The following is a 25,151-nucleotide window of genomic DNA, read 5'->3' on the forward strand; positions in this document are numbered from 1 at the left end:
CACATTCAAGTTGGGAATGATTCAAATGCTCAGGAGGGTGCAGGATGGGCTTGTTTGGAGCAGCAGAAATGGTGTGGGCAACTGTTTTCTTCACTGTCATAGCTGATGCAAAATGCTTATGAATCCTTTCATTTAACTTTATATGTATCTTCAAGTTACAGACATGTTTTCCTAAGCTTATTTTATCTCTACATATTCTAAACAAATCTCTAATGACAGATAGTGAGATGAAAAATCATTTGATTTGTGCTTAAATCAGGCAGTCCTGAAGTCTGCCTTTAACTAGCAGACCAGCGCATGCATAGCTGTGAAACAGCTATTGAGTCACGCTTCTGATCTGTCTTTGGAAGAACTTCTGGTTCAGCTTCAAGGTTGTCTCATCTCAGTTGTGACTTCTCTGACGAAACTTGGCAGCCACATTCTGAGTTTCAGGGGTTCTTCTATGAAGAAGTACTTGGTTTTCATCAGTTCAGCAGCTTAGCAAGTGTCTTTTGAGTCCATTCTTTTTTATTGGGGAAAAAAAAAAAAAAAGTTTACATTTTAATTCTGGTTTGAAATGTTGGTGTCTTAGTTTGATATTAATTACTATTTTAAATAATTGGCCTGGTCTACAGAAAAGCTGAACTTCTGGCAGATTCTGTGGAAACAGCTCACTTTCAGGGTCTTTAAATGTTACATAGCATATAGCATTAGGAAGTTGTTTTTGTAAATCTTGATCATAACAAAAGCTAATCTAAATCTTACTAGATATTTATTCATCAGCATTTCTTGCTCTGGCAGTATCTGAAGCTTTGAAATACTGTTGTGACTTTGTTTATCTGCTAACACGCTTCTTCATCTAGTGATGAGACTGGACTGCTATATTCCATCTAACATTTTTTGTACTGGAGTCCTTTAAAATCCATTAAACTGAACTGCTACTTAGCCTGTATATTAGTTCCCTGGGGCAGAAATCATGCTACAGCAGCTTAGTAGACAGATACTTAACATGAAGAATTAAATTGGAAAGCATACATTTTGGTATATGATTGGACTTGCCATGCATATTAATCTGATGAACGTGTAAATACAAGTTATTAAGAATACAGATGCAATTTCTCATTTGCTTATTTTCCCATCTTTTTCCCTAAAATGAGGAGTTTGGAAACTAATACTTTGAAGACCATGACTAATTTTCCCCTTCCAACAAGAGCTACTAAACGAGCCACAAATGAACTCTTCTGGTTTTCTGTTACAGAATTTACTTTGGGCAAGATAGTGCGATTGCATATAACTATAAAGCTCAAGGTCACTGGACATTTATCTTTTGTCTGTTCCCCTTCTTAAAAAAGAGATACTGAGGCAGTTTCAGGAACAGTGTGGTATTTTGTCATCTTTGGCATTTAAGATGGATCATTTTGAACATTTTTTGTTACTCTGTTTATGCTCCCTATTTTTAGCAAGGACACGGGCTTTGTTAGGGAAAGATTGATTTAAGTCCAGGTAATACTAATTTGCACTAGGTGTACATAAAAGCATAGTTCTTATTTTGCCTCTAATTAAAATACATTAATGTGTTTTTTGGTGCCAAGAAACTCAAAAAATGAAATTATTACATCTGAAACACAAGTGCTTTATTTCTAATTATGTACAAGTCATTTCTTTGCGACACTTGGTCTCCATTTTCTCATCTCCTAGACCTTCATCACTGAGCAGGAAGCTACATTTCTAAAGCTGCTCTTGTTTATATATAATTAGGGAACACATTTTCCAGTCTTCTGGTGGCTATGATTAAATAGAATAGTGGCATGTTATTATGATGTTCAGTTGAACTTTGCAATATCCTTTATGTCACATGATCCCCGAGTATTGTAGACTAAACTACAATTTCCAATTTATCTGAAATTACAATAACAGTTTAAATCCTTGGATGAAATTCTTCTGTACCTTGGAAATCTGTACCTTGGAAAGAATGACCGGTGGTTAAATATATATATATTTTTTATAGTCACAGGAAAAGTCTACCTTTTAATGTTTACTCTGATTTGATAATTTCAAGTGAGTTGGATGGCAATAGTTAATATAAATCCAAGATACCAAGGAGGGACAACAAAAGACAAAGCGTGCTAATAAGGTTCTTTTTGGATGAAAAAATCAGAAGATGTGCACCAGCAGCAAACCTAATGTACTTCAGTCACTAATGGATAGTCTGTGGGATTGACTAGAGCTAGTTGCTAGCTTAAAAATAAATTAATAATAATAATAAAAAAGTTTAAACAAACAAACCAACCAACCAAACAACAACAACAAAACTCCTCTCCTCCAAATACTGTTGTGGGAGTATTTGGTGCTGGCCACTGTTTTGATCTACGGATTCAATTCATGGCACTCAACCATGCTACTTGTTAATGTTCACATTGGCTCAGAAGCTCTCAGTAACCATTCCTCTCTTATTTGCAGTAATAAAATATAAAATCCTTGAATCCAGCAACTTCACCTTGTGAAGATGTTTCTATTCAGAGTAGCATGTAGAGCAATGAAATCGGGCAGCAGTAAAAATAGCAACAGGCAAGTCTTGGTGGAGGGAGATCAAAAAAACAGAGACTTGGATATCAACTGTTCACTTTGTCTTCTGCAATTGAAAGTGAAAGAGTAATTTAATCTTCAAGCACTCAGGTGGAGAGTGATGAGTGAAGAAGTAATCACAGGCTGAGATCAAAGATGTGCTTAGAGCATAAGCCTTTGAATAGGCACGGTGCCATTTTACACTTCCCAGAACCTAAATACATTATCTACTTTTCAGGATATTTCTCCTTGATCACATAGGTAGAATGATGTAGGATGGAAGATTTTTTTTTTTTTTTTTCAGTTTCTGACTAATAAGAGGCATGTTCTGGCTAACTGATACCCAGAAAAGTTTTAAACACCAATTTATCTATTTATCTGCATTAATTTTAATGGATTTTATACAGCAAGTATTACCTGGTTTAGCTACATTATCACCTTCTTTCTTCATCTCTAATAAGATCATGAAATTGTAAAGCTGTTTTAAAATGCCTGTTCTAAATCTTAACTGTACTTGTAATTTCACACATTTAACTTGAAGCTATTAAGATTAAACTGGCCATTAAAGAGAGTTAAAACACTAGCATGAAATATAATTGTTTTCTGAAACTTGCAGTCTTTAGTTTAAAACATAAATTTATATCAGATTAGCTAAATCATTCAGAGATGATCCCAAATACACTATAAAACCAGAGACTGTTGAAATATGAAATACGTTTAGGCAAAAGTACCCATAGAAATATAAAAGGCTCACAAGGAACTGTGATAGACTCCTCAGTGGGGAATAAAGTGGACCAAATGGAAACAGTGCGTTTTGTGTTCAGTACAATACATGAATGGAAGTGTATTGGAAAGGTTCAAACAGCAAAAATGCAGCTTACTTAAGGTGCATATACCTAGAGAGGAAAATGTTTTTATGCTATTTTGAGTTGATTCAAAATAATTTTTTTAGAAAGTTTTGATTTTGTTAACAAACTTCTTGATTTAGGCTGTGTATCAGCTGTATTTACTTAGCTTCAATATCCCCTTGTCATTCAACTCAGTGCATTCTTAGTAGATTCCTGCTTTCAGTTGAATGTTTTGCTGCATTTCTCCTTCACTTTAGTAATGTTAGGTAGGTAGTGGTACCTATTGCTGCATTTAGACCAGTTTCCACTATAACCTCAGGTGTAACCTCATAAAAAATTCACCTTTTTTCATTGATTTTTTTCCATGCTTGAAAGCCAGATCTTGCCTTAATCTGGCAAGCATTCTTCTACTTCCCCAGTGACTAGCCATTTGTTAGCTTTTGATTAAAAACAAATTGAATATATGTTCATGTGTGTGGGATAAACCCTTGTTTTTTCATATAATATTTATTAAATCATTATTTCAGCTTCAAATGTTGGCATCTTTTATATTCAAAGAATAATACTGATGAATGTCCAAAGACCTCCTATTTTAAATATTTACCTTATAAAGATGAGAAGCACAAACCAGTTAATCACTGCATATCCTACTGGCAAATTTGTTTATGGGAAATCAAGCAGCAGTATGATATACATTTTTCTAAGAAGTGTGGTAGAGTAATATGGATTCTCTTCTGTTCTTTAGTTCGACAGCTCTTTCCAAAATATTATTATAAATTGCTAACATTTAGTACTATTCTTTTCCAAAGTATTTTACAAATATAAACTAAACTTTACAATACACTATTAATACGGATCACTTGATGCTGTAATTGTTATACACCTGGGGAAACTGAGGTAGAAATGTCAAGTAGTTTAACCCAGGCCACTTGAGATTTAGAACGCAGATCTCTTGTCCATTAGCCCTGTACTGAAATCATAGGATTACATCATTGCCATATTCCCTTATATAGGATCTATCGATAGTCCATTGAAACCAGTGGGGAAAAATGCCAGATTATGTCAGCCAGTTTCACGTCTGGGTTACACTTAACATGTCAAGGCCTGCGTGAGCTGCAGCCAGCTTGGATTCAGCATGAAGTGTAACTGTGGACCTCTCTTAGTTACTTTATGGGGAAACTATTGTTATCAAATGCAGATTTCTTTTTTTTTTTTTTTTTTTTTTTTTTTCTGTAATTCACTTCTGCATAAATAAAGTCAGTTGGCTACAGTATACAAGTGAGACCACTGGTATAATAGAGATTAGAGAAAATGTCGTGACAACACAATGTGAACATGAATTACTATTATGCGGGCCTGGTGAAAAAGTCCTCTTTAAAATCTTCTTCGGTCCAGCACACTGAAGTGTGACCTTTTACCCTAGTCTAGACATGTCCTTTGCAAGCTATTTCTAGTTTATATGAAGATTGCTCAATTTAGAACAAGTATGTTAATTTAGTGCTTGTCACAAATGATGGGGTTTACAGTCTGAGAAGCTGACAGCTACTTCTTTGCAGAACAGAGTAAGCAACAGCAATGTTAAGTTTCTCCAGACTCACACTGAGAATGACATGGCATCTGTTTTTTATGAGATAAGTTGTGAGTTTCAGAAAGTGAATTCCCTGCACAAGAGGGGAACTACAGAAGCTCTTGCCTTCCTTTTCCACTACAAACTGGTTGAATTACATAGATTGTTTCTGAAATCTCTAGTTTTCTGGCACTGAGGTTATACTCCTGTTGTTTGGTACAGTTCTAGCCAACAGTCTGGAAACTGGTTGATGGTAACTGTAAGCTTTCCTGTAAAATTATTGCATATGTCAAAATATAAGAACAGTTTAATTAAACTCCATTTGTTAAGTTGACTTGTTGGTAAATGTCCAGCAATAACTTGTACATTTCAGTCTTTTTCTTCCCTAAAAGGTTTCAACCTCTTGGAAGGTAACTTTCATCTTCTTGCCCTTCCCACTCTTCCCTTACCCCAGCTGGATCCAGTACTCTTCTTTCAAAAAATGATTGCTCATTTTCTCTTGTATGCAAACCAATTAGCTTTCCAGGGTAGAGCTGCTGCCTGATAGTAGGAATGAGGACATAAGTGTCCATGCAGTACATTTGCTACGTGGCTGGGCTGCCTTAGACCAACAATGCAATGACAGCATATTCAACCAGCATGTCTTCAGCATGTCTAGCATGTTCAAAGTGTTATGGTTCCTGAAAATCCATGGATCAGACCATGGACCTTTGCCTAACAAGGGCCTAGGTGTCAGCCAGCTTGGAGATAGTGGCTCTGATTCAGACAGAATTAGCTCTTCTGGAGCTCAAAATGGGCCCGTATTCCTCTCCTGGCCTGTTCTCAAGCACTGTTCACCAATTGTGCATGACTTACAGAACTTATATGGACCACTCTCTGGTGTTCAATTCAATCATTTTCCCCTCCCACCATCCAATTTATTCTTTGCAACTTCTTTCCTGCAAGACAGGAAAGTAATTCAGTGTCATGGGCTCACAGATGACCCTACTTTGAGGGGGCTGGTCTAGCTGAACTCCCAAAGTGTCTCCTAAACTATGATTCTCTTTTTGTGCTGTCCTGTAAGAATAGACATGCTGTATTTAACTAAAAACCCATTATTGTCTGCAGCAGCCAGTCTAGTGAAGCATGTAACCAAAAAAGAAAGCATAACTTGATGTTGCTTTTTCAGTGTGTTTTTTCACTGTCTTTCAGCTGTGGTAACTGATAAGCCAGAGATATTATCTTTAATAGGTGGTTCTGCTACTAGTGCATTTGGTTGTTTTTGGATCCCTGTAAGCATTTGTTAAATCCTTGTGACAGACCTCTGGAGCAAAGTATCCCCCCAGAAATACAGTGTCTTAAAAACACAATGCATTTTACTCAGAAGATCATGTCTATTCATTGTAACTATATGTACAGTTTAAAATCTTGACTTGTGTCTGTAGTAGCTGTAACGTGACCTTTCTGAATCTCTTACAGACAAGAGCAGAGCAGTCCCAAGGTGCATACTTCTTGCCTGAATTTGCGCTCTCTCCACAAGGGAGTTTTCTTGAGGATACCACAGGGGAGCAATTCCTCACTTACCGTTACGATGACCAGGTCAGTATGCCATATGTGAAAATGATAATCATGTGAAAATGATAGAGAAGTCACATTCATGTAACTCTGAGATACAGATTTCTGTGAATTAAGAAACAGTGTCTGGTATCTTCTGAAGATGCATCAAACTTACAGCAAAATGAATGATAACACTCAATGTAACACAAAAAGAATATGTAGAGATAAAATGAATGATTACAGCAAAATGAAATTGAAGTTGTGAAAATAATGGGACAAAACCACTTGTGGAAAAAGTTTATGGGATGTAATAGAGATGAAAGCAACAACATTTCATTTGTGTGTTAATAGATGTTTATAGTTAGTATTGTAAAATGTGTAGAATTAGAATTTACTGTTGTTTCTGTGAATTGTTTGACCTATTTTAATTGTTTTATTTCATGGATAAATCAGTGTAAGGCATATCTTGCATTTTCTAGCTTGTGAAAAGTCAGCAAATTTTGTCAGTTCATGAAGTTTTCAGAAGGGAAGGTTGAGTGAATTATAAACAAATGCAAAGTGGAATAATAGATGAAGCAGAGTGTTTAGAAAGCAACAAATTATGTATTTTAAAGTTAAAGATCTTTAATGCTTTCTCCAGACCCATTGAAACATTGTTAAACATGGAATATAGATATAAATGTAAAGAAAGCAACATGAAAGAAATGCTGTTAATCTTGGCAAAAGATCTAAAGTAAACCTAGGAAATGTGTGGCATGCTGTGGAAATTTACTCATAACACAATGTGTTCCAGAAGTCAGTTGAAACTCCACATCAAAACAGTCTGAATTACATTCATAGACACTTACAGTATGTGTCTTAGTGTAAGAAGAGGGAATTTGTTAGGAAACAATCCCCAAAAGTGAGAGAAGAGCTAAACTTGCCCTGCAGTCACAAGTTCTGTCTAGTGACTGACAGCTTTATTTTTGAAAGATGATCTCCTTGCAGGACCTACTCAGAGAAAGAAGAGTTTGCTCATCAGCTGCTCTAAAAAAAAAGAAGAGAACTGGGATGAGTTTAAAGCTTTATACCGAGTAGCTGTTTAGGAGGACCCAAGGAATTTGAAAGTACTGAGTAGCAAGCATGTTGAACTTGTAGTTTAGTTGAATATAGTTTATATATGTTTAGGATAATTCATTCTTTTGTTATCCTAGAAGATCTTGTATCATCTCAAGAAAAGGTTTTTAGGTAAGATGTCCCCTGGACAAAACACCTCAGAAAGAAACTTGCAGTACAGAAAAATGCAGCTGCAACCCAGGTTGCATTTAATGACAGCAGAAGAAAAATCCTGCAAAGGTTATACACTTTTGTTCAAAATAATCTCCATTAAATTGAGCACTTCTTAGAGAAGACTATAAAATACAACTGAGGAATTGTCTGAGTATTTGAATAGACTGTTTGTACTAAGTGAATAGCATTGCTGATTAAAAAACAAAATGAAACAACTCCCAATCCCCACAAAACCTCAAATACCAGCATAGCTCTATACAGAAACCTGTTCCAAGCTCAATTGCATTTGATGGAAAGTTTTCCGTTAATTTCATTGGGATCTGAATCAGATCCTGGGTATGGTCAGCTTCTGTTCTTTCACAAATGTAATTCAGCTTTGAAGCCTGCTCTTCCCAGACAGTGCAGGAAGAAAGAGCAGTAAGAAATTAAGTTTGAGTTCTTGGAACTCAAGCTAAAACATTGGACAGTTGAAAATAAAGGCAAATGTATTATTATTAGTAGTTCCTTTTCAGAGGAAATTCAGTCCTTAGGACTTTTCAATAAATATAAATGCATTGAATGTAGGTAGGAATGTAGGAATGCAGGTAGACCTGTGTCTACTTTACTTTCCTGGGTGTAAAATAAATAAATAAAAAATATTCTGTATATTGTTTCCTTGTCTAGGACATTAATCATAGAATCATAATAACGTACAGTTATAATTTACTTATGCTTCTGCTGATGTTCATAAAAAAATTTGTGTTCAAACTGAGACAAAAAATAATTTTCTTGTTTTCCATATTCTACTCTTTCATATTACATTCATTTTATGAATGGAAAGAAGTCTTACACTGGGTGGTGAAATTAATTCATGGGCTAATTTCTTGAATTTTGTAGGCTGCTATGGATAGGTGTGGGATATAATTTACACCAGCTACTTGGTTTACTCCATTTTCATGAGTAGATGGTCTGGCATTTTACTGGCAAAATAAATAAAGAAATCCTACTTGTTTATGAAACTACTACATATGGTACAGAGCATCTTGTAATCATTCTTAATACTTAAGCAGACAAACGCAGTAGTTCTGATAAGGCTATGCAGTTGAATAAAGAGGAATTTATGTAAATTGAAAGGCTACTTTCAATTACATAATGTAGCCAACACTGGAATGGAACTGGTACAGAAACATGGCCACTTAATCAAAAAAAGGCAATAGCTTATTCTCACACACCATAATTCAGTTTAATTTCAGCTGTTCACTTTCTATCCTGCCCCACCTTGAAAGGGTGCTGGCCAATGGGGAAATACATTACCAGAGTTTTCTCCTGAGCACCCCTACAGAGTCCTGTTGTTCCTGCACATCCTAAGATAAATTTACTTGAAAATTGAGAAAGTGAAATAACCTTGTGTGCTTCACCCCAACAAAACTGAAGATAAGTCTTACCCAATCCATTGTCAGATGGTCTGTCTGTATTCATGGAAGGGAGAATAAAGGGTGGAAATGGATGACAGGCTTCTAAGATTGTAGCATGGGATCGGGAGAAGAGGATGGGGGACAACCCATGCCTTTTTGGCTAGCCAACAAGATGTCAAGACCCTTACGGGAAAAGTGATCCTTCCATGTGTTCCCAAGTGTGCCCTTTCCCACTTAGCACTGTACCTGATACCCAGGCCAATAAAATGTCCAGTTTGATAGGATAGATAAGTATTATTTCTATATAGCACCATCATCATCATCCAAGATGAGTTTCCTTACGTCCTCCAAACACAGGAATGTTTCAGAGGGGTTTTCTTTGGCTGTTGAGTGATATTTTTCAAGCAGAGAGCCAGTTTATTCAGGATTCCTTTGTCAGTAAGTAATCTCAGTAAAATAGAACTAGCTGTTACTTGAATATTCAAAAGTATTTGCTATCTGAAAATACAAAGCTTACAGTTTGAAATGGAAGATGAGTAAATATTAATGGGAACACACTGTACTCTCTTCTAGCCCAGAAAAATTACATATGGATTCATGTTGTATATGCAAGACAGTACATTTTGTTCTGGTTTAATCTGGCAGGACTGTGCTCTCATTTTTGCACAGGATTGCACTAACCCCTTTGCATATTCAGTTGCTATGTGTGTATTTAAGAATTACATGCAGATGAAATTTTTTGGCTAGATGGTTTCTAAATTCAGTGAATATAAATAAATAAATAAATATATATATATATAACCTCCTCTATTATGACTATAGAAGAAAATGCCTTATAGGACTAGATCAGATACTGCTACCTTTATTTACTGAGGTATTTTCGTGACATCTGAACAGAAAGGTATAGAATAATTTTGACACATTTGCTCCATTATCTTCAGGGAAAAACAAAAACAGTGATTCAAAGCAAATACTTTTGAGGGCTCCTAAAGAGCAGAAATATATACATTGAGTACTTTGTTATAGCTCTTGCATTGTTCAGCAAGCTATGTCTTGCATCAGTGTATTGCATACTGCATTTCTAAAATTCTACTGAGTCAATGTAATTTAAATCTAACATAGCACCAGATACATTTTGATGTGTGGCCAAAGACTTCACTTGCCATTAGAAATTCGAGACTGAAAAAAAAATATGCCTCTTTTCTATCACTCTGAATGAGTTTTTAAACAAGTATATAAATAATAGCCCTTCCTCCAACTCTAAGATACAAGTTGAACCTTGCCATAAGGAATAGTTTCCTAATTTTTTTCCCATTTCTTTTGGCTTTTCACCTTTTAATCTACTATAAGATTTTTTTTTTCTTTTCTAGAATACTAGTAGTATTGGAAAGCTTTCTTACAGAAAGTGTTCTTGTTTTCTGACACTTAAGGCATTGCTTCCAACTATTAAAACCATTCCATATGACGGACCACCAACAAGGAGAGCAGTGAAAGCTTGGTTGTGCTGGATGTTTGAAGTACCTTTCCACTTTGGCTGGCTTAAAGAGACAGCTGGAAGTGGGGCCTTGGAGGTTGGGGCTTGTGGTGGGGTCTAGAGAAAAAGAAAAAGGTTATCTTCTAAGTGAGAAAATGTTTACTTGATCAGTTAGCTTTCTAGCTGACTTTTCTCTTTCTATGTTTTATGATGTTTACCAATTTAAACTCATAACAAGGAAGCCCTGATTCTGGAATTAGACATATGGCACTTAGTAGGCCAATCTTGGCAAAGAACTGTAGTGTTTCTAAACAAATCTTTTTAAAAATGCAGTCAGGAAGAGTGGTAAATATTGGCATCTTGAAACCACCCAGCAAGCAATTAAAGTAATGAAAATCTGCACTTTCAGACTTGAGTGTGTTTAGATATGTGAGGTGAGGTAGAAGCCAGTGAGTCTGTTTCCAAGTAGATGTGAAAGTTGTAATACGTAGGCTGAGACTGGTGTAGTTCTTTTTATAACTGGCCTTTCTTTGGATTTGCAAGAAAAGTGAAGGCAAAAACTGGGAGAGTGAATGTTCTGATATATGCCTTGTCCTCCACAAGGAGAAATACTCTGGCTTGGTTCTTGCCTTTTCGGGGTGTGTGTGTGTTTGTGGTTTCTAAAGGGTTAATGAAAATAAGGCAGTGGAACCCAGGACTGGGGGGACTTAAATAATTAAATAATGCAGAAATAAATGGATGGAACAGCAACCTATTATTCCACCTCTTATTTGCAGAGGTGTGTTTGCTTGTTCAAGTTTTTTGCGTATTGTACAACCTGCTACAATGGGGACAGAAGTTGTCATGTGGATCCAGCTGGGCTGACAGATTTTTCCAACATTTTCTCCCACCTGCTTTTCCCACTCTGCCTGCTGATAAGTGCCATCTTTCCTGCTCTGCCTGTGGAACTGTATGAGAACCACAGCCTGGTTTTGATTTTATTATTATTATTATTATTATTATTATTATTATTATTATTTTTCTGCTCTGACTTCTGCACTCCTTGTCTGTGCCCTTTTATTCCCTCCCATGTTGGCCAGCTAGTTTGCATGTAGATCACCACTGAAATGGAACTAGAAATTTTTTAGCTTGGAAATGGGTTGTGTAAAGGACAAAACTTATTTCAAGTTAACACATCAGTGAAGACGAGCTCTAATCCTGACAAAATAAGATTGGTAGTTAGTGGCACGCCTGCTACTCAAATACATAATGTCCTTCCTTTGGAGGAGCCAAAAACTTGCTGTACTGTGACATGACGCTTTTGTTGATATCCAAAAAGAAGCTTTCATAACTATTAAAAAACTTCTTGAATCCCAGTTAGCTCTTCATTTAAAGGCTCTTTTGAAAAGCTAGCATTTAAGTGGACATAAACTACTTTAGGTGTTTTTCTGTGCTGCAAACCTTCCACCACGCATCGCTCCAGTGATTTCTTTTGAGTATTCTGAGTGAGCTGATAGAACTAATTTTGTCAAAGCACCAGAGGTGTAACTTCTCATGCTCGGCTATTTGAATTTCAATATTGTTAGAAATATTCATCTTTGGCTGAAAAATGGTCTGGCCTTGCAATCCATATTCAGACAATGTGCTGATATTAGAGTAACTGAACATTCAACACCAACTCCACTGACCCAAATCCTGCAAGTAATTTCATTCTCTGAGCTGGGACTACTCATGTGAGTAACAAATTGAGGCCAGGTTTGTGGTACTCCGTACTAATCCCACAGATGTTAATAAGGAGTTTTAAATCATGTTCAAGGAGTTTAGAGCCATATGTTTGCAAGGCTGTGTGAAGATATAATGCATCACTTAGTGTTTTAGCAGAAATTTACCCGAAGATGATGTTAGGAGGTTCCTAATATTTTTGCTTCTTTAGCCTGTATTTTGATACAGTTGGTTTTTTTTTTATTTGCAGGCTTAATTTGGATCTCTTCTAAATCATTATTATTATTATTTACCTTTAAGATAACTTACTTGGGTATGGAAATTAGCTCCACAATCAAGGGAAATGTGTTTCTGATTTGGAGTGGGATGGAGGGAAAGGAGGTAGGGATTAAGAGTAAATGAAAACCACTTACAATTTCATGCAAAACTTCTCTTATAGCCTGGTATTTGTATAAGTCAGTAGGTATGATCCCATTGAAAAAATACTTTTGTTTAGCCTAATTGCTTGCTGGAAGTGTGTGACTAGCATTTGCACAAGTAGTTATATCATTAACGATATATTCTTGTGCGTGATAGATTGCTTAGTGAACTGAAAGCTGTTTAACATACTTTTGTTTATTGGCAAACTGAATAGACAGCTGGCACTTCTTAAAGCACCGACTAACGTTTTAAGCCTGGGGTTTTGTTGCACAGAGAAAATAGTGAAAGTGGTGTGTGCAGTACATTAAGGCTTTTTTTCTTTGTGCACTAAGAACTACAGGCTTCCTTTTTTTTTTTTTTTTTTTTTTTTTTTTTTTTTTTTTTTTTGTGTGTGTTACTGAATTTGTCCCAACCCTGCCAAAGATCTATGTGTAAATCAGAGTTGCTGAAGTTAGTAAGTCTTTGCTTCAAGATGCAGCCTTCACAGGGAACCTGTAATAATACAATTTGGGCAGAAAACATGTTTTATATCATTTTGGATTAAATATCTTCTATGAATGGTGCATAGGTTTGTAATCCTAATTCACTACATTTTGTGGTAAAACTCAGTGGCCTGGATCCTTGGTCCTTCTGTGTCTGTGATGATATCAGCCTTACCTGCTGCCAGAGGATTCCCAGGTAGCAGAAAATAGCTCCCAAATTAACCTTTTTTCAAGTTGCTTCCCCAGATGACTTGTCAAGGAAGAAGGGGGAATGAACACAAACTCTTTCAGGTGTTTCTGAAACACCTGAAATAGGTGAATACTAAGGCTGCTCTAACTGGTACCAGTCTATATGGGGATGCATAAAGCTTTCCTCTGCACCCCTGCGTGGGGTGCTGTTGGCAACAGCTTGCAGTCAGTATGTGACTGAGACCACTCATGTGGTAGAAAGGCTTCAGATTAGAAGAAGTTTATTTGTAGGGACTGCGTAAGGATAAAATCAGGAGTATCTTGTCTACTAAAGGAAAACAAAATTTGTGACACATTACATTTTTATATACTTCCTCTTTTTTTTTTTTTTTCTTGGATATATGTTTGCCACATTTGTATTTTTATTCAATCTGAGTGGTCTATATATCAAAACTTGGAAGTCCCTTATTTTTAGAGCATCTCTGCCATGCGTGTTTTTTCATAACGGACTTGATCTTTTCTTGAATGTTCATTTTTTTTTCATGCTGAGGTTTTCAATGTAGAACTTTCCTCAAAGTATTTTTCAGTTCCTACTGATAGGTTTAAGGTCTTTTTCCCCTAGAAGCAGACAAGGATGTGTATTTGGGCAAACATTCTACTGCAAAGTCTTAAACTCAGTTCTGTCACTTTGAACCAGTAACAAAACACTTGATGAAATGAGTTAATAATACACAGCCTAGACCTTCATTTGACATTCTTTATTGGAGAACAACGATTAAATACTGAGAGATCAGTACAGTGTAATGTGAATTCACCACTGACCTCCTTGTGCCCCCAACAGTTGACGCATGCACTATCCAAAAATTGACATTGATAAAGGCTTAGCCTCAGACTTCTAAATTAAGACTCTTAAAGGTCTGGAGGTAGCAGAAATGATCCCATGCTTAAACTGTTCTGATGCACCACTACTGTCATCTATCAATAAGCATTCATTGAGATATAGTAGAGAAGTGCTTCTAAATCAAAAAGATATGTTACAAGTGCTGTAGTAAACATGCTTCGAACTGGAAAGTCATTCTTCAGATTGTGCATAGAAGAGAGGACATTTTAGGCTGATAAAGCCCAATGGTGAATTTGTTCACACAATTCGTTCAAGTGATGCAAATACATTTTAGAACATGACAGTGGTCTCAGTCAAAATCAGAACACTGTATTGTTTTTTAATAATGTAGGTAAATTTTTTGACTTTATTCAAGCTGTGAAGAATTACTTTTTTCACAAATTAAGAGGTAAAATTGTATTGCTGAATTTCTCATGAAAATGTCTGTGATAGTTTTTTTTTCTTATGTGCTGCTTTGCCACAGATAAAATTTAGACCTGTGAGTTTACAGCAGCTTCTCTTTGTTGACATGTGAAGCATGGAAAGCCTTAGTGCAAGAATAAAAGAAACTTCAGTTTATATTGGCTTTGAAATAATGAGAAAAATGCTCGATTAAGTGAATCCTTTATGTAAGGTTCTTCTGATGTCATCCTATTGTTTTGCAAGGAGATGGGTAATTTAAGTGGAATTTACATTGTCTGTATGATGTACTTACATTGCAGAGTGTGTGGATAACATCCGTCTTATCCTTTACAGTTATGCTCTCAGGCCTGTCCAGCATGGAAAACAGATTTATAGCACAGATTGGATGTCACAATGACCTTAGTGGAGATGAACACTTGAAACTAAATAAATCTACACTGATTTGCATGCCACTAATGTGGGAGGTGTGGTAAAAAGCCTTCTTTTACAAATATGCATATCTTGGCTTTGTTTCTAGAAATACTTAAAATGGTACTTGATATCATTAGCACTTGCATAATGAGCCAGCCTTGGGACAGCTAAAGTACAATCTCTTTACCACTTCAGACAGCTATTTCACTTCGTGCTATTTCAAAATAACTGTCAGCATTGCCAGTAAACCTGATTTATTCCTACTAACTTCAAAAAAGCTATTTGCTCACAAAGAAGAAAATTACGTACGTTAATTACCAATTTTGGCAGTAACAGCAAAGTGGTAAATATAGCTTTTTGAGAGGATCGTTGCTGACAGCTGTATTTATTATTTTCAGAGCTTAGAAAGTGTTACAGGTTGTGATACTGTAAGATCTGAAGTATTTTAATGCTCCTAATGTGAAACAAACTGTACCAGTCTTCACAACATACATTAATAATGTGCTATTGATATAGTGAAAAAATAAGGGGGTCATCTCTGCTATTTCCTAGCTTTCAGCATCTGTCTCTTTTGCTATCTCTTTCAATAAAAGTTTGTGATGTAATTAAGTGATCTGGCTGCAGTATGGCCAGGAATGACAGTAGCTCTTCTCCTTTAATGACTGAACACTAAATCGTTATGCTGTTTTATAAACAGTCATCTCTATTGCAAAGGGGAGTTATGCCCTTTTCTGCTTGGTCTAGAGGACCAGTAGTTGGACCTCTGAAAAATGGAAGCATTCTGATTTTTTGTAATATTCTCGGACAATTAGGTTAGAATTCCTGTCACTTAAATCTGTGGAATCTAGCTTTCATATCCCATGAATGCAGACATGAATTCTATTTTGAAAATTTTGGATGTCTTGCTTCTTTATATTGTACTCACATCACAAAATACTGACACTGCAGTTTGTTACTGCACACATAACCCATCTTTGCTAAAAGAAAAAAAAATATATATATATAAAAAATCACATTTGCTTATCTGTATGGTATACAGGACAGCAATCTTTCTTTGTCTAAATGTTGTTATTATACGGTATAATTCAGAAGAAACAAGCTGAGTTCTTTCAGACAGTTCCTTGTAATGCATCATATAACATGGCAAAATACCTCTTTGTTATAAAGCTTTATAAAACTGACTTAAAATACAACTTAAAACGCATTAATTTTACATAAAAATAGTAAAGTGCATTGGCTTGATTTATTATTTTTTTTGTAGTTGTTGTTTGTTATTAATAGATGACGTGTATCTTCAAATATCAAAATATAAACAGTTAAATTTTACCACCTTTGAGTGCCGACTTCAGTGGTAACCACTGGCATTAGGGTAATATGGCATTCTAATGTATGAATCAGAATTATATCCCAAGGAGCTTATTTAAGTACTAGGGCTAAATTTTAAGCTTTCCCTTATCGTATTCCACTTAAAAAAAATTCTTTAAAAAAAGATATTTTTATACAATGAACTTGCCAGTATGTGTTTGCTCTTCTGCTCCTTCAATATGGGCTATAGGGAAGTCTGCCTTTCTCATATTTTCAGCATTGCACTCTAATGAATGGGAAGCAAAGGAAGGGAGGGTGAAAATATTTCTTATGAGTAGCCCTCCTTTTTCTGTGCAGCTAATGACTTGCTTTTAGTGAAGACTATTTCCGAATAATTCCTTCTTGAAAAATGTGTGTCTTCAGAGTGTCAAAAGGAACGATCATCCTACCCAGATGTATAATTGTAATTGAAATGATCTTCTCTATTTTGCCAGGTGAGACCAAGATCCTGCATGCTGCAGGGAGGCTTTGTTAGCAGCATCATGAAGTCTTTCTGAGAGTTGTTTCATCGTATGTCTGTTAATATTTTGCTGTGGACAGAACTTGGAACAGCATCTAGAGTAGAAAGGACAGATGACTTCTCTTCCATGGACCTTACAGTTTAGGGTCCAGACACTTATGCACATGCATAACTCAATTCATGTGAGGACTCCCATCTATGTCCAAGAAATACCCACATAAGTGAGGATGCACATGTGCAGAAGTGTTGGCAAGATCACGGCCTTGTTTCCAGCCCAGTTCTTTGACATTCCATGCTTAAACTCCTGTAAGACCCCAAAAAGAGCACCTCTTGGGAAGATCTGAACATCTTCCCATTCATATTGCAGTGAGTGGAAGCTGAAATAGTTTGTGTAATAAGATGGGGCCAACAGGTCTTCCTCCTTCATAGCTCAAATGTGTGCAGTTTTAATAACTCCCAGTGCTCTGACATTGTCATAAAGCTTACCATGAATTGCAATCAGTCTAGTTTACATCTTAAGCATGACTTTTTTCTTAAACGAGGGACTTGAAACCATTTTTGCAGATTGACGACATCAGAAGATTTTCCAACTTAATGAAAAAATCCAAATGACCGCGTAATATTTTCAAAGAACAGACTGATGGGGGCTGGCCTGTTGTCAGAAAAATAGTGTATGAATTAACTTTGCTACATTATGATTTAATTTAAAATTAACTTACGGTTTGTTGACAACATTCATATTTCATAGAATAGGTGTAGGGTGCAAGTTTTCTGTATTTCCTACCAAGAAGAAAAAAACCATTAACTCTGACATCTGTTTTTAGCACTTTCCTTCATATTTTTGGATGAATGCCTGGCAAAAGCTGGAAAGCGACTAAGAGATCAACCAAAGATGGCCTAAGGGCCTGTTCCCAGCTGGTACGACATCTGGAATGTTATATATAGTGGATAAATTCAGAGTTGTAGTTTAATAAGATTGGTATTCGAGCATTCGGCCTACAGCAAAGGAAAGGACAGTGAAGCTGACAGCATGCGTGGTGCATAATATGTCAAGGTGTCTGAAATATAATTTGCTGGGTTTTCACTTTCATTTTGGCAGGTTCCCTATGCTTAGGTATAAACTTTCATCTAGTGTTGTTTTGAACCTTTACAAAATAAAGGGTGAAGTCATATTGGTATTATATCCAGAATCTTATCTTTTCACTAAGCTTAGAGTATGTCTGGTTTTCTTTCTTTTATTTTTTTTTTTCTTTTTAGGAAAAAAGTGCTAAAGACAAATTTTTATGAGCTGCCTAGAAATAACTTAAGCTGCTACCTTTGCAAATCTTAAGTATATGCAGTCTTGCACAGTGAAGATTTTACAGAATCATAAACCATTCAGGAATCTGGACTTGAGCTATATGGAACCATACTTGCAAGATTTATGTATCAGAAGGCCTCTTTTTCTATTTAAGGTTTAGTTAATCTTCTGACTGTCTAATCTCCAAACTGTAATTAAATGTGTGGCTAGACAAGCCCAGAAAAGTTTCAGTCAGGACTCAGAGGAGAGCTACCTGTTTACAACAGCTCTGAACAGAGTAATGTTAGGTCAAAACAAAAACAAAACAGAAAACCTAGAAAGTGATTTCTGTGTGTTTCCAGTCCTGTAACTGCACTAGTCTGATAGTTTGCTTGCAGGTCCCTCTACATCTGCACTGTTTTTGTGTCCCAGTATAGGATGAGCATTGCACACCTTGTATCGTAGCCTCTGTGTCCAGTCCTGCAATGGACAAACTGGCTTACAGGACTGGGGCCAGACTGGAGTGCAAGGCTGCAGCTGGGAGTTTGCTGAAGGACCCTTGAGTGGGGGGCTCTGCTTTCCTGGGTATGATCCCTTTGTTTTGCAGTGCTTCTGTCTTCTCCTTCCCCCATCTGCATCTTCCGTATAGGATGCTGGAGCAAGAGGGAGTCCACGACACTAAATATGTAAGTTACAGGTCTGTGGCAAGGGAGTGTGAAATGGAGGAGGACGTAGTGTGTGAAATGTGACAGGGCTGTAATTGATAGAGAGAGGTGTAACGTAAGGTCTTGTTCCTCCAGTTTTTTAAAAAGGACTCACTTGATAATTCCTCAGCACATTGTGGTTATTTCTATATTATTTATTACTAAGCAAGATCTTGTAGGTGAAGACAAGTTACTTGAATATGATTTGGCAGGGAGCCAACAGGGTCTAGGAGAAGGACCTACAGTGGGAGGAGAGATGACTTTTGCAGCTGCACTTTGGTTGTGGTTTAAATTTGGAGGTAGGAAGGCCAGATCTGAATGACTGCAGCTGACAAGGAGAAAGCTGATTTGTCTGCAGGGTAGTGTCAGTAATGCTATTTAGCTCGTGGGGATTTCAACAAAACTTTATAATCAATTTTTGTGTGTGCGTGTGTTGGTGCAGGTACATGTGAAAACAGTGCAGTTGAAGCATGACAAGGTCATACAAAACAAGAACAGTGTAGGCTATTCATTTCATGTTAATACTAACAAGATTAAAATATTTAGTTTTATGTAGGAAAACAGAGAAAAAAAAAACGAGTACCTTGTAAATTTTCTGTCTTTCTTGCCACTTCTTGTGCTTAAAGTTGCCCTGTATGTGTAGTAAATTTGAGGCTGGACAGCAAAATCTCTGTTGATAACTACTGTTTTATTCTGGTATGCAAAATAACAGTTAAAAAAAAAAAAAAAAAGAAAAAAAGAAAAAAAAGTGGAATGTACTAAGAAATGTGCTTTAAAAACTTAGCACTTCCTGTCACTAAATGTGAAGCTATTACTTTAGCTTTTTTGCTTTTTTCCTTTTGGTGTGATTCCACTTTGTAGGAAGTAGAATTACAGGGCTTTCTATCTAGTAGTGTTCTGAAGAGGTCCATAGTCTGGATGGATTGTTAGCCAATGTGCTTATGTTTCACTGCTTTGTATATAGATTGGTTATAGAATAATTCCAGTTGACTCAAAATTCTTGTTTGAAAATCAAGGCCTTAAATCAGAGCCACTAATATTCTTCTCTGGAATTTAATGTCAGAAGTAACCAATCACAACTATCTAAATCTATTGCAAATATATGTATATAAATATAATAAAAATCCTAAAGGATCTAAAGGATGCACACAAACCCTTGTTCTTCCCTGTTCCTTTGTTCTGGCTTTCTCTCTGCTATTTAAATGATACACATTTATATACTTTTTAAAAAGTGCATAATTATATACCTTTTTTACAGTGATAAGCATTTCTCTTAGTATTATATAGAACTTGGAAAAAAAATTCTAATGTAGCCAACCCCCTAATTAATCTTCTTGTCCCCTGTCTATACCTCTTTAAAATTGCTTAAAGAAAATAGGTTCTGGTGGATGAGCTGCTTGTTAGCACTTGTTTACTTTCTTAGTGCACTTACTGTCTCAAGTCTATTTTTTCTTCCAGTTCTATCTTATCTGCTGGGAATGACGCAAACTATATCAATACATATTACTTTCATCATAGTTTTCTGGCTGTAAACTGATCATATATTTACTGGCAATTAGTAGCTGGCTATAAAGGATTAATGCTTGTGTCCATGAACTAACAAGTTTTTTAGGCTTTGATTTTGTGTGCAGTTAGGAGGAATGGTAATAAAGGTAAGGCTAGGATCATAGGTGGTGGTGTATTTCACTTCTTTCTGTAGCTGCTTTAAAAGCATTGCTGTGGAAGAAGTGAATATCTTGAGTACCACTTTACGTTTGCAATTGCTACCACTGATTAAATTTCAGCTCTTCCCTGACTCTTCTGCTGTTCTGTCCAGACAGACTGTGCTGCGTGCTTTCACAGGTGAGTGAGCACTCAGGTAGCCTGAGTCTTCCCAATCTCTGATAGCTGTTCTTCTAGTAGGATAATGTTCACCTTTTCCAGACTATAAATAATATATATTTAGAACAACAGAGCAGCCACCTAAGCTAAAAATTACATTAAGCACTAACATCATGCTAGCGACATTGTCTGGTTTGATTTTTACAGTATTCCATTTCCCAGTTTCACATTGTTTTGTGTTACACTAAAACTGGGAGAATTGGATGGAAAAAAAAGGCAAGAAATACTGGGACTGGAAGCAGGAGGGGGGAGTTCTGAAAATTGTAAGACTATTAGTTGTTTTCATAAGCTTTTGTGTTTGAGGTCTGATCCTGTGCTTGTAATGCAGACCAAACTTGTTGTGTCCTTGCTATCTGTTCAGTAGGAGTCTATGTGAATTAAGTTAAACCATATGGAGTAGATGTTGGTTTACATAAACAGCATAGATTCAGTTGGAGGAGTACTTTCAGGCTGAAAATGAGGGATGTGCTTGGTTCTTGGTTGGAATTTAATAATCATGTTATAACAGCTGTAGACTTTCTAGAAAGAAAGCTGTGCTTATTGTCAACACCTTATCTATTAAAGACCATTATGTATAAGATTTTATGACAAATTATAGTTTGGGTATGAAATATTAGTACCAGGACCAGGAGAATTTACTCTTCCATATACAGCTCCCCGTGTAGCTTCTTTGGTAAATGAGTTACATAATGCAATATTAATATGTTTCTAGATATAGTTTGTTGCTATGATGACAGAGTTTATGTATGCCGCTTTGTATTTATTGCACACAGATAAGTAGACACTTATTCTGAAGTGAAAATTCTATCTTGCTTATTAAGGAATAGCTACTTATTTTTTTAAATGAAACAATGTTGCTACCAGTTACATGAGCTACTCTGTAAATAGAATTTTACCAGGATATGGTAATGTATTCTTCAGGGTTTGATTATTAATTATTTTAATAATTCATGGAGGTGGCAAAACTCAGAGCTTCAATGCAACTAAACTGGGGAGATCTGACAAGAATTCTTTATAGAGCTTTTAAAGAACTGCACGTGAAATCATGGCTCTGATAGCAGGAATTCGTAACAAATCTATCAAAACATGGGTGGTACCAAGTGGCTTGGGAATAGCTAATGTAGTAATGGAATATATAGAAGAGAAAGCCAGGAAACTCTGAGTGTGTCTGTGTGATATTAAGTGTATAAAGCTTTGGAATGCTTTTTGAGGAAAGAGTAATTAATAAAATGAAGGTAAATGAGAAACTGAAGAAAATGGATTTATCTGAAAGAGATCAGACATAATCTGACTCATTTTATAGCTTTGATCATTTTTTTCCTAAAGTAAGGGGAATACAGAAGATCTTATTTATCTGGACTCAGTAAATCCATTTGATATAATGCCATACTAGAAATTAACTTAGAGGAGATGTAGTCTTGTGGGTGAGCTGGGAAATGAGCAGGGAATGGGAGACGGAGATGATGACTGCCTGTGCTGAAAGGGGAATACTGGCCTAGAGAAGGGTATGCACAGAGTTTCCCTGGGACTAGAGCTGCTTAGTGTTTTCGTTAATGACTGAAACAAAGACTGAGATTGGGCTCATTACATTACAAGATAAGATAAAGTTAGAAGGAACTGTCAACTCAGATGAGTAAGAAACAATACAGTAGTAACTGGATGACCTTGAAGTTGGGAGTATCAGAACAAAGTGCATTGTCACACATGTAGGGAACAACAGCAAATTTTTTTTATGAACTTAAAAACTGGAAATGAAGCAATGTAAAGCTTGGTTCTACCTTGGTGGTACTGCTAAGCCTGATATAGAAAACCAGAAACCCATTCAGAAAACGAGATGTCGAGAAAGCTTATCAGCATGATTAGGGAATAGAGAACGTATGTTATAGCAGGTTGGGTTTGTACTGGCTAACGAAAGGTGTTGGTGACATGATTGCTGCCTGTCACTTCATTAGGAAAGAGCCTAGAAAGGAGAAGCTGTAGTATTTACAGACACTGAGTGCACCAGCGAGTGCATTGGCCTTAGTTACTCTCCCTCTGAAAATGAGAGGGAGGGTTTCTAGCCATCATGAGAGTGAGTCTGAAGTAACCTCCCAACAAGAGTGTTGGGAGAAAGAAAAAAAACAAACATGTTTCATTGTGATACAGTTGTATGTGGAAAAGGCTGTGATACTGCTGCAAACGTCTGTTTGGAGCCTCAGTCCAGAACTGCATTCTGTGGAGTACCAGTTTTGGACAAAATATAAGCCATGCTCACCTGGCTCATGCATTTGAGATATCTAACACATTGGTAGATAGAATCAGTATCTCTTTAGTGTTATTTGCTTTAAGATGTATTTAATAGTGTATGAAAATAACAGTTGATTCAGTGGGCATTCCTGGCCTGTGTTACTTGCTGAAATATTCATACGTTGCTTGTTCAGTTTTTAACTTGTTACAATATTTTTTCTTAGCAACCTTTATAGTTATTAACTTCTTTGTTTAAAATAAAATTCTTTCCATTAACCGAGCATTTCACAGTTGATATGCAGAGATGAAGAAAATTTCCAGCTGTTTTTTGCCAATAAGCACCAAAGCATGTGCATCCAGATAATATTCAAGTTGGTTTGGCAATACCACTGTAACTTTATAGGTTTATATGCTTACACTAGGATGGCTCCTGCTGTTATAAGTACTGTCCCGAGGATATATTTTCTTAAATGAATATTGTTTGAAACCATTCATTTTTGTGTGCAAGTGAGGGTATCAATTGCTTTCTCTTACTGCCTGTATGGAACTGTGAATATTAATAGAACTCAACTTCTGAACCTCCTGATTGGTAAATTCAAGGCCACCATGTTTAAAGATGATTGCTCTTCATGCAGATACAATTTTACTCCTTAAAGGGGGACACATGCAAGACATAAGCAGATGCTACTTGAGAACATACGGATTGTATTCTAATATAGTCCTGCTTGTCATTAAGTGTGATATTATGACATACCTACCTGCTCCTTCCTCTTCTCCATTTCAGTTCTTTTGTCTGGCCTTACATTTTCTGCTTAAGATCTGGTCCAAAAGCAGTGGGATTCCCCTGTGGGAATTCTTCCACTGACTTCAGTGAGTCTCATGAAAAACAGTTTTCTCTCTTTACATAAAGATGTGATATTTTATAGCTCACATTGCTGTTGCACTCTGACTTTGAGTAGTGATTACAGGATTGGGCTCTTAGGGTTCCAGAAAAGCAGGAGATGGAGTGTAGATCCATTTAAACTCAGTTCTCACGCTGAAACCGCAGTCATGCTGATGAAGAGTGAGGCGTTGTTGATTTCCAATGCAATTAGACTATTTTGCACGTTTTACTCTTTGGTAGCGTGAAAGGTCCATATCTGTTCTAAGTTGGGTACTTTGAATCATCTGCCCTCATGTCTTGAACATTTGAGTTGCATGATTCCCTTGTGCCTATGATTTTGCTTTTATCCAGAGAATATCCAGACCTGTTCTTGCCTCTAATGCACAGTTAAGCACCGGGCTTCAAGTGGGAGGTGAGATCTAATAGCTGGGAGGCATTACAGCTTAACTGTTTGTCAGCTGTACCTGACGTTTTGTGGAGAGTGATTAAAACTGCTCAAATGCTTTCAATGATGTAAATTCCCTAGAGCATGAACAATCATTTTGTCCCATGACAAAAGCCTTTCTGCATTACATCTGCTTTACCAAACAATATTTTGGCCTAAAATCATAAATAAGAAAAAAGACAATAGAAGCATGGAAGAAAAAGCCTTCTGTTTATCTTAGAATTACTGCCAGTCGTCTGCCCTCAGATTAACTCTGGCTAGTTATGGGGAGTGGTTTTGGTATTCCACATTTCTGCCAAGAAAAGAGGCATATCAAAATAAACAACTTCTACCACTCTTAAGGCTTCAATATGTTCTTAGTTGTTAATATTTTTTTTTCTTTTATGTGCTGAAAATATTAATTATCGTTTGTTAACTTACTCAAACTCACTGGCATGTGAATGCTGCATGTGCAGCATTCACCCTTCCAGATGAAAAAGGGATCCACTTGACACAAGTAGCAGAGCTCCTCTGCACAGCCTTAGAAATCTTCACTTTGTAGATAAGGTCATCTGAGGATATTCTGTGTTTGCTCAGATTTGAGTAGAAATCACCATTAAGACAGAGCCAAGATAAGATTTTGCCAGTCATAAAATGGATGGCTTAAGACCTGGCCAGCTTTTGTGAGTTTTTATCTGTGGCCTGAGCAAGGAGTGTGTCTGAGACACCTTGCGTGTGTTTGCAGATAATGCCCAGGACTCTGTCACAAAAGGTGGCTCCAAGTGTACAGG

At 36.5% G+C, this 25,151-nt stretch overlaps 1 protein-coding gene across 1 annotated transcript in view; it reads left to right on the forward strand.

The window, feature by feature from the left end:
• The window catches only part of ADAMTSL3 (ADAMTS like 3), a gene marked incomplete at both ends in the record, with an annotated part of 186,210 nt that overhangs the window by 23,703 nt on the left and 137,356 nt on the right, over positions 1 to 25,151 (forward strand). Inside the window, one exon of the mRNA XM_084293125.1 lies at positions 6,418 to 6,537. Within this exon, the coding sequence (XP_084149251.1) occupies positions 6,418 to 6,537 (120 nt within the window). The remainder of the gene's footprint in view (positions 1 to 6,417; positions 6,538 to 25,151) is intronic.

This window comes from Netta rufina, assembly GCF_964035555.1.
Source record: "Netta rufina genome assembly, chromosome: 11".
Taxonomy (NCBI): Eukaryota; Metazoa; Chordata; class Aves; order Anseriformes; family Anatidae; genus Netta; species Netta rufina.